General features: G+C 54.7%; 1 protein-coding gene across 20 annotated transcripts in view; it reads left to right on the top strand.

Annotated features, from left to right (window-relative positions):
* The window catches only part of RAP1GAP2 (RAP1 GTPase activating protein 2), a 54,478-nt gene that overhangs the window by 33,144 nt on the left and 3,986 nt on the right, over window positions 1–17,348 (top strand). For 8 of the 20 annotated variants that reach the window (XM_021533078.4, XM_021533079.4, XM_021533075.4 and 5 more), the window contains 22 exons: window positions 2,997–3,081; window positions 3,872–3,907; window positions 4,120–4,164; window positions 4,607–4,639; window positions 4,955–5,164; window positions 5,578–5,681; window positions 6,167–6,245; window positions 6,619–6,672; window positions 6,928–7,011; window positions 7,820–7,920; window positions 8,556–8,685; window positions 8,880–9,035; window positions 9,490–9,561; window positions 9,949–10,035; window positions 10,679–10,813; window positions 13,381–13,518; window positions 13,900–14,018; window positions 14,149–14,262; window positions 14,724–14,841; window positions 15,318–15,444; window positions 16,594–16,673; window positions 16,844–16,879. In XM_021533078.4, coding sequence (XP_021388753.1) covers window positions 2,997–3,081; window positions 3,872–3,907; window positions 4,120–4,164; window positions 4,607–4,639; window positions 4,955–5,164; window positions 5,578–5,681; window positions 6,167–6,245; window positions 6,619–6,672; window positions 6,928–7,011; window positions 7,820–7,920; window positions 8,556–8,685; window positions 8,880–9,035; window positions 9,490–9,561; window positions 9,949–10,035; window positions 10,679–10,813; window positions 13,381–13,518; window positions 13,900–14,018; window positions 14,149–14,262; window positions 14,724–14,841; window positions 15,318–15,444; window positions 16,594–16,673; window positions 16,844–16,852 — 2,116 coding nt within the window. In that variant the 3' untranslated portion in view covers window positions 16,853–16,879. Of the gene's footprint in view, window positions 1–2,996; window positions 3,082–3,871; window positions 3,908–4,119; window positions 4,165–4,606; window positions 4,640–4,954; window positions 5,165–5,577; window positions 5,682–6,166; window positions 6,246–6,618; window positions 6,673–6,927; window positions 7,012–7,819; window positions 7,921–8,555; window positions 8,686–8,879; window positions 9,036–9,489; window positions 9,562–9,948; window positions 10,036–10,678; window positions 10,814–13,380; window positions 13,519–13,899; window positions 14,019–14,148; window positions 14,263–14,723; window positions 14,842–15,317; window positions 15,445–15,756; window positions 16,674–16,843; window positions 16,880–17,348 lie in introns of all 20 variants that reach the window. The other 12 variants (XM_085557155.1, XM_085557154.1, XM_085557159.1 and 9 more) reach the window with 9 other exon arrangements.

Below are 17,348 nucleotides of genomic sequence, written 5' to 3'. Positions count from 1 at the left end.
ATGCATTAGGGGTTTTTCGTTAGGCTTTGGCTTGAGAGAGCATGAGAGAAGTGTGCACTCGGAGTCAGGGTCTGGATGGGAATGCTCCAGGCAGCCTGGGCTCGTGCTGAACAGGACTTTTTAATCAGAATTTCAGTATGTCCATGGGCTTTACCAAATACAAGGTGTTAATTTAAAGGTGCTTTAGGACTGTGATCAGGGATGCTTTAAAGAGAAAGACCTCATCTGCTCTTGCTGCATTGGGAGCTCACCTCACAACCTTGCTGTGTTGGGAGCTCATGGGTGTCCATGGTTTTTCCCCAATTTGGGGGGGAAAATCCCCATTTTCTCCCTCTTTGGAAAGAGCCAGAAGAGCAGCCCTTGGCAGGTGGGCTTTGCCTCCCTAAGAGCTGGCAACAGGGCCTGGCCAGCACAGTCCTGGGGGTGCTGGGATGGCTGGGGTGATCTCAGTCTCCATTTGGAAACCCTGCAGTCGGCCCTGCCATAACCGCATTAAGGTATTTCCTTAATTAGATTTACTAAGTATGCAGGATTCTAATTCTCTCTTTTCCTTCTCTCTTAATTTGCCTAATGAGAAAAACAAAGAAATAAAATTACAAAAGCCATGCCCGCGTTTCCTTCTGGAGAGGCTGGTGTCTGGCTGCGCAGTTCCGGAGGATGCTCAGGCCCATCCCTGCGCTGGGGCCCGGCTGTGGCCGTGGCCAGGGTGGGCAGTGGGGGCGGGCAGGGCCCCCTGGTGCTGCCAGGTGCCCCTTGGGAGCGGGCACAGCGCTGTGACCTGCGGCTGTCAGTGCTGGAGCCACACGGCTCCCGTGGTGCCAGGAGAGGCGAGTGCATGCGGAGCTGCCCGGCGTGCCCAGCGCCCATCCTCGCCGGCGTGGGCACCTCCGGCTCTGCTGTGCTTCGGGCGTTGCAGAGACCCCCGGTGTCAGCTGGGGACCGGTCACTGAGCAGGCTGCTGAGAGTCCCCGCTGGCTCGGGTCGCTTCAGGGGGATCCCCGAGGGCTGCACCCTGTGCACAGACAAAGATGTGCTGGTCTTCCCCATGATTCATTTATCATCCCAAGGGCAATCCGTTTGGGAAATGGGCTGGGCCTTGACCCCAGCGCTGCTGGTGGGCTGAATCATCGGCGTCTGTGCTTGGGCTTTAACATAGCAGATCCTCAGCGCAGAGGCTCTTCCACGCAGTCCTTGGGGATGGGCTTGTTTTGCTCTCCCGGAACTGCAGGAGCAGTTCCAGCAGTTTGGCCCCAAAGAAGCAGCCAGCATGTGACAGAGGAACATGTTGTTAAGTTGGGTGATTTTATAATACTTAGAATATGATGCTATGGCAACCCACTATAAATCCCAGATCAAATCAAATTATTTGTGCGCATCCCTGTAACTTTAATCTTTTCAAAGTCGTATCTGCTTTATGCCTTTGAGGCCACTGTGCAGCTGAGTGCAATCAGGCAGAGCTCAGGGTTCAAAGCAAGGAGAGCAGAGGATGAGTGGTTTGCTCCAGATCAGGCTGTGCTTTAGTGTCCTAGAAAGTCAAAGAGCAAACAAGGAAAATCTGTCATCATTGGCATTTTTCAGCAGTAGAGACATGGTGAGGTTGTGGAGAGCAGAGAGGGAAGGAGCTTGATAAACAGTATGTGTGGGCAGGTCAGGAATTCCACTATTGCCCCACGTTGCTCCAATTAATTTCTTGCATTGAAAAATCGGAAGATGCCAGGAGCTCAAATGAGGGGTTACAATGTAAATTTAACTTGCTCTGATATGAAAAAGAAGCTTTATTTTGATTTAATATAATGTGAAACATCAGTCCTTGGTTTGGATTCACGTTTGGAACAATGCAATGGGTATTTCCCGCAGTGCCTCTGGCTAAGGCCATGCTGCTGGCACAGTCCAGGTGGTGCCATGACTGCTCTGGTAGTGAGGAGGACGATGCTGCTGGTCCCACTTTGCCTCCCCAGCATCCCTGCTGCTCCCCACCTCATCGCCTCAGCACTCCCTGCTGAGAGGGGCTGCGGGACGGCGCTTCCCCACGACCAGCAGGCTGTTGTCCCCTGCTGTCACAAACACGGGGCTTGGGAGGAGGGGGGTCGTGTGTGGGAGGCAGGGCCGGGTTGTGGGGCTGTGCTGGGGAGGGCAGTGTTGGCAGAGGCCGGGTGCAGCCTGGCAGGGGCTGTGCTGGAGAGGCCCGGCGGGCTCCGGTGCCCGCTGCGGCGCGGAGCCATCCCGGGGCGCGCTGCCATGGGAACCAAACCTCCTTACAGCGAGATAAACAGTTGGACATTTTGGCCCGGTTTCTGCAGGACTAACCTGGCAGGGACAAGAGGAAACTAAATTAAATCTCAGATTTTCTGACTCCCGGAGGAGCATCTGGCAGTGCCGCTACGTGATGGCATGGCTGCCTGCCCGGGAACCGCCGGGCGACAGGGATGGGAGTTTTGTTCAGGGGAGGGCTGAGGCCGTGCTTTTCCAAAGCTTAGGGGACTTTTGGGGGAACTGTCTTTGACAGCTTTGTGGCACAGGGGCTGCTTTCCGCTTTCCTGGGGTCTTGCATCTTCATGATGCTCTTGGTACTTCCAAATCTGGTGCCAGGTGCTGTGCTGGCAACGGGGCCCTCAGCTGGGTCCCTCCAAAGCTGTGCTGGGGTGTCCCTGGGTGTCACTGAGCCTCTTTTCCACCAGAAGGCAGCTGAACCGCAGGTCCTGCCCAGGTGGGGAGGGTGCCAGAGGGAGGGATGGCTGATTCCTTTCACAGGAACCCAGCCCCACTGTCCCTGCACCACCAGCACCACACATGGGGACTTGCAGCCCACCCTGGGCATAGGCTCTTCTGATGACTTTTATCAACTTCTCACACTGCTGGGCTTTTTCTCAGATTCCAGATATTACTGTACGGGCAGCTGCACACCACAGCTTTGCCGAGGGAGATAACCCTTATCTCCTGCCTGGTGCGCTGGCTCGGGCAGGGGGGAGCTGACGTGCCTGTGTTTGGTTTTCCAGGAAGCAGGAGCTGCTGAACAGCACGGATGTGACCGTCCCGGAGCGGCCCCTGTCACCGCCTCTGACAGCCCCACCGACCATGAAGGTGAGAGCGCTGGGCCAGGGCTTGGAGAGCCAGCCTGGTGGGGAGCAGCACTTCCAACGCAGCGGCTGCACGGGCTAGGGCTGTTCCCACAGGAGCAGCAGTAGGTGGTTTCTGGAATTCAGCCTGTTCCGACGCCATCCCTCTCTCCATCCGTGGTGGCGGGCCGTGCGTGCCGACATGTTGGGGAGAGTGCTGGGGAGGGGTGCACAGCTCTGCTTGTTGCTCTCTATGCGTGGCAGCTCCCGCCTGGTGCAGGGTTTTCTTTCTGTCCTTTCCTTTGTGGCTCTAAGTGGGCACAGCTCTCTGAAGGGCTGCGTGCTTTGCTCAGTATGTGTGCCATTTTCTGTCAGACTCACTGTAGCACCTGGGTCTGGTGCCACCATGGGGTCAAGTCTTGGCTCTGGCTACTGGTAGAGCAGCACCTGAAACTACCCAAGAACATTTGTACCTGGAGATAGACAGAATCCAAACCAAGCTCAGCTAAGGAAGACTTTTTAAAGAGTATTCAGCTGTGGGCACAGAGCTGTCTGAGCCTGGGGTTTTTGTTTTTGACTCCCGCAGGTGTGTTAGGTAAGGAGGGGCATGGTCTAAAGTTGCAAACAGCTTTAGCCAGGGTTGTGTTGGAGTCACACCTGCCCCACCTGTGCTGGCAGCCACAGGCTGCTCGTGCTGTAAATCCGACCTTTGATCACCACAAATATTAAAGGAAGAAATTTCTCTCAGACTTTCATTTTCTTTTGATTTTCATTTCTTCATTCCCTCCTCTGTTTTTTCCTTCTTTTCTTTTCAGTCAGCAGAATTCTTCGAAATGCTGGAAAAAATGCAGGTGAGCAGCACTGTGCATGCCAGTAACTTGGGATGTTTGCCCCAGCAGAGCCCCTGAGGGCAGAGGGCCTGTCCCAGGAGCAGACCTCACCTTCCAGCCACTTGGCTTGGAGTGATCTCCATGTAGCAAAATACCCTCATGTTGGTGCACCAACCTCCCTGTGTTGGTAAAAGCATCTAAATTGTTTGTTGCATTCATTTTCTTCCAAACAGGCACCAAAACTGGAAGAGCAGAAGTCTGGAAGCCAAAAACACAAGGTTGGTTGATTTTTGTTTCTTGAGGGGATCTCTTCAAGTGCCCCCCTCCCCCCCCCCCCCCCATCTCAGAGGTTTAATGTGATCATCAAAGTCACTCAAAGGGCTGGGAAGGATTTAGATGTTATCTGAAAACAAGGCACTGATTGAATTGCAGAGAAGGGAGCATGGTGCCTGTAAATCCCTAATCCAGCTTTATGTCCAGACCACTGCATTTCATCTTCCAGCTGTGCAAAAGGGTTGGGGTTTGCAGGGAACACTGCACTGGGAAGTTGCTCCCGTAGAGGAACTTCCTTTAGGCAGGACTTAGCCTTCATTGATGCCTTCCTGCGAGGGATCAGCAGGTGCTGGAGGCACTCCCTAGGTTGGGTGGCAGGGCTGGGGTTTTAAGGGACAGCTGGTGGGGAGCAGATGGTCATAGATGATGTTTTGGTTCCTTTTCCAGGAAGACTACATCCCATACCCCAGCATCGATGAGGTGGGTGTCCTGAACACCTTCTGGTGAATGCCTTTCCAAAATTGCTGATGGCAGAGAAATTGGTGGAGATTCTGTTTCTGAGAGGATCTACATAAAGCATGTTCCCCCCTCCCTATCTCTGTGGTTTTTGGCTTTTCCTCAGTAGCATGTGCCCTCTTCTGTGACAGAAGAGGTTTCAGAGAGGGGTGGACTTGTCCCTTCTGGTGCCAGGGCTGGGGTCTGCTGCAGTAGGGGGCAAAACTTGGAGCAATGAGCTCTGCACCCCACATCCACACCCCTGTCCTCCCTGACCCCTCGTGACACATGTCTCTGCAGATCCTGGAGAAGGGTAGCCCATACCCACTGATCATCCTGCCCCAGTTTGGGGGATACTGGATAGAAGACCCAGAAAACCTTGGCACGCCCACCTCATCTGACAGCAGCATCTGCGAGGAGGAGGAGGAAAACCTCAGCCCCAGCACCTATGGCTACAAGCTGGAGTGCAAGGGAGAGGCCAGAGCCTACCGCAAGCATTTCCTGGGGAAGGTGGGTTCCTCCACCCCACGGGGCTCAAGGTTGCACACCTTTGACTAAGAAAACTCTCCAGCTGAGAGCAAAATGGGCAAGTGTTACAATTTCCCTCTTTGCAGGGAATGGTGGGTTCCCAGCATGGCGGTGACGGCCACACACGTGTCCTTTGCCCCTGGCCCCACAGCCACAGGTCTCCTGTGACACCAGTGGGGATGTTGGCTCTGAGCCTCCTGACCCTGGGGACCTCAGCCAGACAGGGGGGCCTGTGTGGCAGCCCCTGCCCTCTTGCTCACAGCCCTGGTCCTGGCAAGGGGGTGCAAGTGTCTGAGTAATGGGAGGGTGTTGGGGCAGCAGGTGAGCGTCCAGGCAGTGTCCTTGCCATCGCTGAGTTGCTTCCCGGCTGCTAATGTGCTGATTTCTATTTTTAGGATCATTTAAATTTCTACTGTACAGCCAGCAGCCTTGGAAATCTGATCCTTTCTGTTAAATGCGAGGAGACAGATGGCACAGAGTATTTAAGGGTTATACTCAGGTATGGAAAAAAAAAAGCTTTGTTTAACAAAATATTCTCTCTTTGGGAGTCCCTGGTTCTGTTCCTGCAGCAAGTGCTTGAGCTGGACTGGCAGCATGTGGTGGGGGTCTGGGTGGGATGGGAGGCAGTGGCATCATCCCTGTGTTTCTGTGCTGGGACTGACTAAATCTGATAATGAACATGAGACTTTGATCTGTTGCTAAACCCTCTGGAACTGAATGTAAACCTCTGTGGGATTAATCCTCCCTGGGATAACACCAGTCACTTCTCTCACCATCCCTCCATAAGCTGACAGGACCCAGCATGTCTGAGCCATTGTGTCATTTCCCTTGAACTATGAATATTTTAAGAGATGAGAAGACAAACTGAGCCTTTGCTCACTAACCAGGCCCAACAAATGCAGCACAACTGTATTTCCCAACAGTTGGGTGTTGCTTTGCTGTAGACACTCTCTGACATCTGTCTGCTTGTTGTTTCTTTGCTAGGTCCAAAGTCAAGACATTGCATGAGAGGATTCCATTGGCAGGATTCAGCAAACTCCCGAGTATCCCCCAGATTGCAAAGGTGAATTGCCTGGCTTGGCTGTGCCAGTGCACATCAGGCTGAGCTGGGACGTGTTGGGCAGCACTGGACAGTGTTGGGCAGCACTGCCTGTGCTCTCAGGTCAAGGGGCACTCAGGTGGTGCTGGCCCTGCTGTTGTTTTCCTGCTGATCCCAGGCTAGGAGAGAAAATGGCCCTCATTTGGGGCATGGGACCTGGGACTGGGCTCGCTGCATCCTCGGTTGGGGCCAGCCAGGCCATGGGGCATCCCAGTGAGAGGGTGTGAAGGAGGGAGCTCCTGCTATTGGAGGCTGTATTTGGCTTCTTTATAAGACATTCATGGCTGAAGTTGTGGCCAAGGACCTGGCACTGACTGCTCTTTCCCCTTGCCCACAGGCCTTCTGTGATGACGCCTCTGGGCTGAAGTTTAACCCGGTTCTCTACCCTAAGGTGAGGTAACTTGCCCAGGTTGGTAATGTATTCTGCAAGGACACTGAGAACCACATCCAGGACCACTGTTGAAAACTTTTAGCCTAATTATGTGGAAATTTGGCTTCTTTGCCCCTTCCACTCCCCTGATGCTGCCCAGCCAGTGTGGTACCCTGCTGCAGCTCTGGTGGGATCTCCTCATCCCTCACCATGGATCTTTTGGCCATCACATTTTGAACCATCAGATGAAACAACTGGCATTTTGCTTTCCTGCAGGCATCCCAGATGATAGTGTCTTATGATGAGCATGAGGTCAACAACACATTCAAGTTTGGTGTGATTTACCAGAAGTTCAGGCAGGTGAGTTGTCCCCACGCCGCTTTCATGGAGCATGTCCCTGTGCACCAGAGATCCACGTTTCAAGAGTACAGGCTCAACTCTGACCTTAATTCTGCCATCTGCAGCACCTCATGTCACTGGATGTCCTCACTGACTGTGTTTCTTGTTGCTTGGATGTTTTCCCCACTCATTAAAAATTATATGACTGAAAAGTCTCAGTATGGAAATCAGCCCACAAGCTGCTGTAGAGAAAAGCGGATGTGAAAACGGATTTTAGCAGGCGTGGTATTTTAATCAGATATATGTTTAGACAGTTTGTCTGGGGGGACTGCGGGCTCTGAAGAGAGGCGCTTGCTGAAAATGCTGTCATTAGCAGGGGGACTCTGGATGAGGAGTCAGAACTCACTGAGAATTACTCTGACAGACACTTTACATATTGCATTTTGGGTTGGATGGAGTGACTCATGCAAGGCCGTAATTAGGGTCTCATTGTTTTGAAATACAGCAAGCAGGAGATGATTAGGGATTTTTCAATAGAGGATTCGCTTCTGGTTTGGTATTTCCTGGATATTATACTCAAGTCATTGCTGGGGCTCAGAAGAGGCTCTCAGCAGCTTTGTCCTAGGCTGTCCTGTGGCAGCCCATGGATGGTGCTGGTGGTGAATGTGGCAGCTGGGGAGCAGCGGGGAGCAGCCTGTGGCTGTGCAGGACACCGTGGAACGGGGTGCTGGTCAGACCCCAGGCACCCCGTGGATGGAGCTGGATGTGGCAGGGGATTGGGCAGGCAGGGATATTTGAGCTGTCAACAGATGCACCCTGTGTTTTGTAGACCCAAGAGGAGGAGCTGTTTGGCAATAATGAAGAGAGCACTGCCTTCAAGAACTTCTTAAGTTTTCTGGGAGACACCATAACTCTTCAGGATTTCAAAGGGTAAGTTAAATAAAAAGGATGATTTTACAAATACATTAACAAGAGACCATGTCATATGTAAAAATATCTACGTGTGAGAACAGAAGTCATCTCGCTCATGAGCGGGATGTGTGGAGCAGAAGCAAATATAGTTTTGGCTTGTTTTTCAAAGCTGGGGGAGTTAAAAAAAAATGGGAGCTGCCAAGAGAGAAAAATTTCTTTTCCTGCAGCTTTGAGGTTGTGATAAAATGTGGCTATATTCAGTCATGGAGGGAAGGCAGTCTGTGGAAATGTGCTGTGCCTGGTGTCGTGGCTCAGCCACGGGTGCCTCCGGGGCCGTCCCTGCAGCGACCACAGTGCGGGCAGAGACCCCACTGCTGGTGAGGGATGGTGAGGCTGCAGCTCGTGCCCATGGCTGTGGTCAGCCCTGCCTGACCAGCCCTGCTTTATGTGCACCCTGTATTTCAGGCTGGTGACAGTGATGGCTGCTTACAACACATGACGCATGGTTTGTTCTTTCCCACTTGCTCCCTGCTAGATAAAGATAAATGAGCTGGGCTGTTCCATCAGCCTGTCCCCTGACAGCCGCTGGTGCTCTCTGTGAAGCTCTCAATTAACATCTCTTCGTTTCTCTCTGCCTTTCCCTTGATCTCCAGTTTTCGAGGAGGCCTGGATGTCAGCCATGGGCAGACAGGAGTGGAGTCTGTGTACACGGTGTTCAGGGACAGGGAGATAATGTTTCATGTCTCTACAAAGCTGCCTTTTACCGAAGGAGACACACAACAAGTAAGAGAGATGTGTTTGTTTGCACAGAAGGGTCAGAGTGGGGATGCGCTGACACTGCCCAATGCTGTGGGCACTGCCAGGCCCTGGCACCGTGGGAAGCGGCTGCTGGGCTCCCCAGAGTGGAGCTGGCACTTGCTCCTGCAGGACCAGAGCTGCCGGGTTTTACTGACCCAGTGTTCTCCCTTTCGGTTTAGCTCCAGAGGAAGAGGCACATTGGCAATGACATTGTGGCAATTATCTTCCAAGAGGAGAACACGCCATTCGTCCCAGACATGATTGCCTCCAACTTCCTGCACGCCTACATTGTGGTGCAGGTGGAGAGCCCCGAGGCGGAAAACACGGCCTACAAGGTGAGGGCAGTCCCGGTGTGCCCCTACCCAGGTTCGCTTCAGCATCTTTTGACAAGGGCACAGAGTGACAGGACGAGGGGAAGTGGCTTCCCACTTGCAAAGGCAGGGTTAGATTAGAGATGAGGAGGAAATTCTTCCCTGTGAGGGTGGTGAGGCCCTGGCACAGGTTGCCCGGGGCACTTACCCTGTGCTCAGTGATGCAGTCAGTGTAAGGCCTGGTGGGGACTTGCTGAGCACACATATGTGTGTGCACACAGGTGTGTTATGTATGCACTGTTACATAATGTGTGTGTACACAGACATCAGTTCATAAAATACATGTTTGTAAAACAGCTCATTTGTTAAAGAGTTTTGATGATCCTCAGCATTTGAATGTGCCTTGGAACAGTCTGACATATCACCTGGGTGTAGGTGGCATAAACCCATGGGAATAACATGTCTCTTGACTCCTCAGGTGTCAGTGACAGCCCGGGAAGATGTTCCCTCCTTTGGCCCACCCCTGCCGAGCCCTCCGGTGTTCCAGAAGGTAGGCGCTGAGAGGAAAGCATATTCCAGGCTGTAAAAAAAGTAGATGTGCATGTCCAAGATGTTTCCAAGCACACTGGCTTGGGGAAAACAGAACTGCATTAATTTTGGTTTCCATTGAGGCCCCTAGTGTTTATGAGTGGCCATGAGGGTGAGTGGCCATGCACCACTGCATGGCATTACTTGAGCAAGGTGGCAGCAGCAGCTCTGAGGTACTGTGTTGGTGCAGTGAGCACCTCAAACCCGTCTGGGGTTTTCCACCAATGCTTCCACATCTGGAGGGACTGCCAGGTGCTGTGAGCTTGGGTTTTGGGTTGTACAGCTGGAGTACCAGAGATACAGAATCCTAAAATGGTGGGTGTTTTCTACCTTGGTTGTCTCCCTGCAGAGCCCCGAGTTCCGGGAATTCCTGCTGACCAAGCTCATCAACGCTGAGAACGCCTGCTGCAAGTCTGACAAGTTTGCGAAGCTGGAGGTAATTCTGCCCAGGTGTCCCTGCCTGAGCCGGCCCTGGGGAGCTGTGCCACCCCTCCTCACAGCCGCCCATCCCTGCTGAGCTGGGTCAGCGCTCGCAGGACGACAGCGTGGTGACGGAGGGGCGGGCGCTGCGCAGGGAGCACAGCTGCTGCCATGGGTCACTGCCGTGGGTTGGTGCCGTGGGTCGGTGCCGTGGGTCACTGACGTGGGTTGGTGCCGTGGGTCGGTGCCGTGGGTCACTGCCATGGGTCACTGCCGTGGGTCACTGCCGTGGGTCACTGCCATGGGTCGGTGCCGTGGGTTGGTGCCGTGGGTCGGTGCTGTGGGTCGGTGCTGTGGGTCAGTGCCATGGGTCACTGCCGTGGGTCGGTGCCGTGGGTCAGTGCTGTGGGTCACTGCCATGGGTCACTGCCGTGGGTCACTGCCGTGGGTCACTGCCATGGGTCGGTGCCGTGGGTCGGTGCCGTGGGTCGGTGCTGTGGGTCGGTGCTGTGGGTCAGTGCCATGGGTCACTGCCGTGGGTCACTGCCATGGGTCGGTGCCGTGGGTCGGTGCTGTGGGTCGGTGCTGTGGGTCGGTGCCGTGGGTCGGCGCTGCTGCTCTTCCCCGGAGCCGTGGCCGAGCCTCCGTCTCTGCTGCAGGATCGGACTCGGGCTGCCTTGCTGGACAACCTGCACGACGAGCTGCACGGGCACACGCAGACCATGCTGGGGCTGGGGCCTGAGGAGGACAAGCTGGAGAATGGGGGCCATGGAGGCTTTCTGGAGTCTTTCAAGGTAAAGCCCTGCCCTTGCCAACAGCAGAGCTAAACCCCAGAGCACCTGGGCTTGGCAGAGTGCACGTCAGGGGACAAGAGATGTCCCCCAAGCGTAGGGTGGCAAGAGGAGGTGGGGGCTGCTGCCACCACTGCCTGCTCAGCCTGCCAAATGCCTGAGCTGGTCCCAGTGGAAGCAAGCAAAAGCTGGCATGGTTGCATTGCTGGTGAGTGTCCCCACTGGAGTGACTTCTCCAAAGCTCCTGAGCACCTCTACCAGTGTGCTGCAGCATTTTTTGTCCCCAGAGGGGTCTCAGTTCAGGCCCAGTGCCCTGCCACAGAGTGTGCCTGCAGCTGGGCTCTGCTGTGGCAGGACATGTCCTGCTCATGTTCTGGCTGCTGGCTGCCTCTGCTGTGGGACAGGGATCAGGAGGGGCGCCTGGGGCAGCTGCCACAGCAAGCGGGTGGGGGTGGTTAGTGGTCGTTGTGCTTAAAACAAAGACAGAATGGTGCTGGGTGTGGAGTGGGGAAGTGGTGCTGAGTGTGCCAGGGAGACCAGGTGAGTAGGAGGGAAAGCAGGTAATGTTGCCTGGAGGAAAAGGAATGGGTAAAGTGCTGTGGAGGAAGCTGAGGAGCCACTGGCAGCAGGGACAGTGACTGGCTGGGCAGCAGGGACACCCCTTGAGATGGAGGAGCAGCACCTGAGCCTGAGGGTAGGAGCCATTGCCAGGTGTGTGTGCTGCAGCTGTCCTGTAGCACGGAGGGGGCTGGCACTGGGTGACACCGGTGGTCTGGTCAGGGGCTAACCTGGCTGGGACAGCTCCTGCCGTTACCTCAGGCATGGATATTTCTATAGCACAGAGAATGAGACTGGTGAATGAGCCACCTCATCCTGTAGCTGGAGGATGGGGCTGGGGAGGAGGGGCGGCCAGCTCCCCCAGACCCCGCTGCAGAGGCTCAGGTGTGTCCTGCTCCAGTGTGGGAGTGTAGGATGGCACTGCTGTGCAGCCAGTCGTGCGTTGCAGCACTCACCTCCAGGCCTCCACGCTGAGGTGAAGCAGATATGTTCTGGCATTTGTGTGAGTGGGGACACAACTCATGCTCTCTTGGCATTGCAGGGAGTGCTGGGGTGGGAGGTGAGCCCCGTGGTCCGTGCTGGGCACCTCGGGCCCGTGCTGCTGGGCTGCCTGCTGGCTTACGTGCTGCGCCACGCACTCTCGGAGTGACGGGGGAGGACACACGGTAAAGGAGGGCTGCAGGGGCTCGGACCTGGTCCCCATCGTGTCTTTTCGCCATCTGCCTCGCGCCTACAATGCAGCCTACACACCCATCCCCTTGGCCAGGCCATGGGGGATCAGTTCTCAGAGGTGAGCAGAACCCAGTTCTGCTCTGAGTGAGAGGTGCCTGTGCCTTTTCTGTGGGGAAAGGAGCCACTCCTCAGGGCTGGGGTGTTGGGGAACCCCACAGAGCTCCACATCCCTGGACAGGAGCCTGCAGAGTGTGAGTGCCTGTGGCTGCTGCTTTGCAGCAAAGCAAATGATCACTTTCACCTAACAACAACATCAAATTGTATATGAATGCTGCTGACCCAAATAAATTCAGTCTGATGGACTCTTGCTTGATGTTCATTATTGGATGGGCAGGGGCTGTTGGGGCTGTGGTCTTCAGCACTGCAGGCTCAGTGAGAGCTCAGGGCTGCAGCTTCCTCTTACCCTGGTACAGGTCCACCTGTGGTTCCATGACCCCGGAGCCAGCAGCAAACAGCCTGCATGCACCCTCAGGAGTTTGGCCTGCCATGGCTCATTTACTCTTTAGCCTGGGCTGGCATTCAGGGGCTGGAGGAGCCATGGCTGAGGGAATAACTGAGATGAGAATGGAGAAGGTTGCTGATGTGAAGAGTGAGAGAAGGGGGCTGCTTGCCATGGAGAAATGAAGATCAGCGGGATCAGGGAGAGCCTGTGGCTGCCATGGGTCAGTGCTGCACAGCTCACCTTCAGTCCCTTCCAGAGGTGGATAGACCAAACCAGAAGCCGCAGCAGTAGTTCAGGCTAAATGTATTCTCAAGCAGTAGATTGCTGAAGAACAGAAGCACTTTTATGTGGCTATGAAGCCTCCAGCACAGGGGATGTTTTGGGAGAGGCTGGAGAGGTGCAGGAGAGGTGCAAGAAAGGCAGGAGATCTGTCCTCTGAGTCTAGGCAGAATTGTGGAGACTGCACACAAACACAGCTTATGGCTTGGCTGTGGTTCCCATTCCTGCCGAGGACTCTGGGAGGTTGGCCAGGCAGGAGGCAGGGCTTGGGGCTTGTGTCTGCATCTCCTGGTCCCAGAGATGGAGTCTTTGATTTCACAGAGCAGTGGGGGCAGAATCTGATCCTGTGGTGGCTGTGGGGCTCCCCAAGGGCAGCCCATGCTCAGCTGCACTTGCCAGGGCTGCTGTCACCCCTCGTGCTGCTGTTGGGGTGTGCTTGCTCTCAGGGAGGCATGAACTCTCCCTCGTGCCTGGGGTAAACCCGAGGCTGGGGAGGAGTTCTGGGGACAGCACCCCTGTGGGTGGCGATGACCTGCTGTCCCTCTCCCCCCTGCCACAGAGAGCCATCCGGGTGCGCAGCCACTCCATGGAGACGATGGTGGGCAGCCAGAAGAAGCACCATGGCAGTGGCATCCCAGGCAGCCTCAGTGGGGGCATTGCACACAACAGCGGTGAGGTGACAAAGACCACCTTCTCGGTGAGCATGTCCACATGTCTCTCTGTCCCTCCATCCCTCCATCCCTCCGTCCTTCCTCTTCCCACCCCTCTACAGCCCGACAGGTCACTGCATTCCACTGATGCAGCTTGGCAGTCCCCTGCATGGGCAGTGAGGGTCAGGGTGAGGGAGAGACTTGAGCAGGCTGTGAATTTGGATGCCTTGTTCAAGTTGGGCTCATTTTGTGGAAGAACCAAAGATAAGCTTCCTGGGGTTTTGGCCCCAAAGTAAAAGGAGATAGAAAAGAAGTTCTAGCATTATGTTTTTTCAGATGTGCAGGCAGCACAGTTCCTCGCAGGTTGTTTAGTGTCTGAAGCCCTAGGAGAGAGCTCTGCTCTAACTCAGATTGTTTGCTGCTTTCAGCCCCCTGTCCCAGCTGTTGCTGCCAAGAACCAGTCCAGGAGCCCCATCAAGCGCCGGTCAGGGCTGTTCCCTCGCCTGCACACGACATCGGAGAGCCAGGCAGAGAGCAGGACGAGGTGGTAAGTTTGGGTGGTACCGATAGAGCACCGGCCACTCTCACAGTTTATTGTTGGTGTTAGGTAGGACAATTTGACCACCCTTTTTAAGTCTCTTGTATAATTTGTGCAACCTGTCTCTTTGTGTCCTCAGTGACAGTGTTTCTGGAACCCAGAAGACACCAGATCTGGGACATTCTTCCCAGGAGATGAAATCTGAAACCTCATCCAACCCCAGCTCCCCTGAAATATGCCCCAACAAAGACAGGTGAGCCAGGATGAGCCTATCCTCCTTCCACCACAGCTCAGCAGACATCAAGGAATTTGTCAAACAAAACCATATCTAAATTTTACTGTAAATAAGTTTGATATTAAGGGAGAAAAGATTCTGGTGATTCTTGAGCACAGCTCCTTTTTGGTCTTTACAAAGAAGAGCAAAGCGCAGCGTTTGACCGAGGTTCCCGAATCCCCAGGACGTAGAAGGCTGCTGTGCCTGTTCCTCCCTGCCAAGGCGAAGTCAGCTCGACCTAGGGTTTCCTGCTGGGCACCCACCCAGTGCCCGCTCCCCCGCCTCTGGAAGTGGTTATGTGCTGAAGCACCCCAAGAGGTTCATTCCTACGGCAGCACTTTGCTCCGGGGGTGTGCAGGAGGGCCTGTCCCCCGTCACAGTCCAAGGGACACGCTTCCCTGTGACAGCCACGCGCCCTTCCTTCCGTTCCGCCTCTCTAGGCCTTTTATCAAGCTGAAAGAGAACGGGCGGTCGAACATCTCCCGTTCCTCCTCCAGCACCAGCAGCTTCAGCAGCACGGCGGGGGAGAGCGAGACCCTGGAGGACTATGACAGCGTGGTAGGTACAAAACCCCGCTCACATTCCCCTCTCCCCTTCCCTGCTGCCTCCAGACTCTGGGGTCTGACAGGGAGAAGTGCCTGCCAGCCCCCAGGTGCCTTCTCACTGCTGATGTGGAGAGGCTTAACCCATCTCTGGGTGGGGAGGAGGAGGGTTGGTGTGCCTGGTGGGACACTGGGCTGTTGTGGCTGCCCCATCCCCAGAGGTGTCTAAGGCTGGGAGCAACCTGGTCCAGTGGAAGGTGTTGCTGCCCATGGCAGGGAGGGTCTGGTTAGATGGTCTTTCAGGTCCCTTCCAAACCAAGAACCCAAACCATTCAGTGATTCTGTGGCAACCCAGTGAGCTTTGGAATGCCCTGAGCACTGCTCGCTCTGCCCAGGCCAGCAGCTGCAGTGGGCACGGGTGCAGTGGGGCATTGGCAGGGTGTGGGGGAAGAGCTGAGTGCAGGAAAAGCCATGTCCTGTCTCTGTGAGCAGGGAAGCCAGCCCTCCACGGCGTCACCCTTCAAGCAGGACGTGTTTGTCTACAGCGCTTCGCCCGGCAGTGAGAGCCCCGGCGTGGGGGCCATGGCCACCCCTGTCATCATGAGCAGGAGCCCCACAGGTGGGTGACAGGCAGACTGGCAGGAGGCACCAGCTCTGCCTTTCACCTCTGGAGCTCCCCACAGCCAAAGCCCCTGGGTTCCTGTGGTGGTGGGTTGGAATGGGGTTGGTGGCTCTGGGATGGAGGAGCCCCGTCCCAGCCTTGTCGGGGCACCCACAGGGTGTGGGGCAGCCCTATCCTAACAGAGTTGTTGTGGAGAGGTGGCCCCATGTGCTGTAGTTCTGTACTTGCATGGGGAATTTGTTTCCTTTCTCAATTAGAATGCAGAGGTGGCTCTCGCTGTGGCTTTGTTCCCTCTGTCTCCCCTGACAGGCATGTGCAGTAGTCGTGGAAACTCTGTCTCCAGAGGCTGAGCCATGACTCACAGTTACTTCATCAACAATCATCTTCCCATGGTCCTGGTTCCATTCCTCTCCTGCCAGCCGCTCACCACCTCCATCCCTTTCAGTGGGAGGATTTGCACAATGAGGTGCAGCTCAAGAGGGCCAGGGGCAGGAGGAGCTCTGGCCCATCCTGTGCAGACGGTGCAGTGAGACAGGGGACGGCCACAGTCACCCCTCGCCCACAAATCCCCATGGCTCTGGGTCCTTGTGCCTCAGGGAGCCTGCCACAGGCACCAGCATCCACGTGGAGACACACAGCCAGCTGAGGAGCTGCTTTTGAAACAGCTGGGAAGCACAAGTAGACCCAAACAACTCTGTAACTGGGAGTGTTGCAGGCAAGAGGGGACCATGGAGTGCAAGCTGACTTTTTATGCCTCGGCACCCCACAGGTCCTCCTCCTTACTTCATTAGTGATTTTCAGAACCCTTAAACCAGCCCTTTTTAATGCTTGAAGTGTTTATTTTGTATTTTTCCTGCCAAGAACATGAAAATCCACCCATACATTATATGGATCAGTCATTCCTTGTAGCCTTTTCAGTGGCATTTTCAGGAGAAAGACTGTGAAATGTAATTAAGCCTCAATTTGTTCCATCGCAAACACTTAATATACAGCTTTTGCCAAACATTCAACCAAGGCAGACTAAATATTGGTAGCACTCCTGACAGCCTATTAAAGTGCCTAGCTGGGCGAGTGCAGCCAGTACTACAGCAAATATTTTTGTTCACAGTTTATTATTTTTGTTCTTTGTTTGTCCTCTCCCTCCAGCAGATCTAAAGAACAGAAATTCTCCGAGGTCCAACCTGAAGTTTCGCTTTGACAAGCTCAGCCATGGCAGCTCCAGCATGGTAGGTGCCAGGGCTCTCACTGGTGGGATGCTGTGCAGCCGTGTCCTCCCTGCCTGGCATGGGATGGCTCTGGGGGCTGCTCTGGGGCCCATGAGGAGAAGAGGGAAGTGATTTTGTGACTTCTTGCCCCTTTGTTTGCAACCCACCCCATGTTCTGTTCTTTCACATAGAGCCACTAGCAGGAGGAAGTCATGACCTTGTCACAGGTGAGTGTTGGTATGTTTTGTTTAGTGCAAAAAGGCTGTTTGGGGCTGCTCGCTCTGCTTGGTATTGCTTATGGAATCCACACTGTACCTTAGAACACCTCAAATGCTGCTGTAGCTGAGTGAGGGAAAGCGCAGGGCTTTGTGACAGATCTGCACCCAGCAGTGCTGCTGTTCCCTTCTGGAGCACCATGCTCCTGCACCTGCTCCCAGGGTCAGGTGCCCCAGCCCAGCAGGTTGCATTTTTCCCAGTTAACCTTTGTCAAACACTCGTGCCCATCTCCAGGTTTGTTGTGCTGTGCTCTGGGCACTGGGGTGGAAAGGCAGTGCAGGTCCGTACCCATTCCAAAAATCCAAGGGGAAACCAAAGATACTCGAGATGGATTTCATGGGCAGAGGTAAAGGGAGCTCAGTGGGATTTTACCCGGGGTCCTTCTGTTCCACAAAATCAAGGGTGTCATTAGGAAGATCC

Source organism: Lonchura striata, chromosome 19 (genome assembly GCF_050655825.1).
Source record: "Lonchura striata isolate lonStrDom1 chromosome 19, ASM5065582v1, whole genome shotgun sequence".
NCBI lineage: Eukaryota > Metazoa > Chordata > Aves > Passeriformes > Estrildidae > Lonchura > Lonchura striata.
Note: the sequence above shows the minus strand (reverse complement) of the source record. Positions and strands in the feature narration are given on the sequence as shown.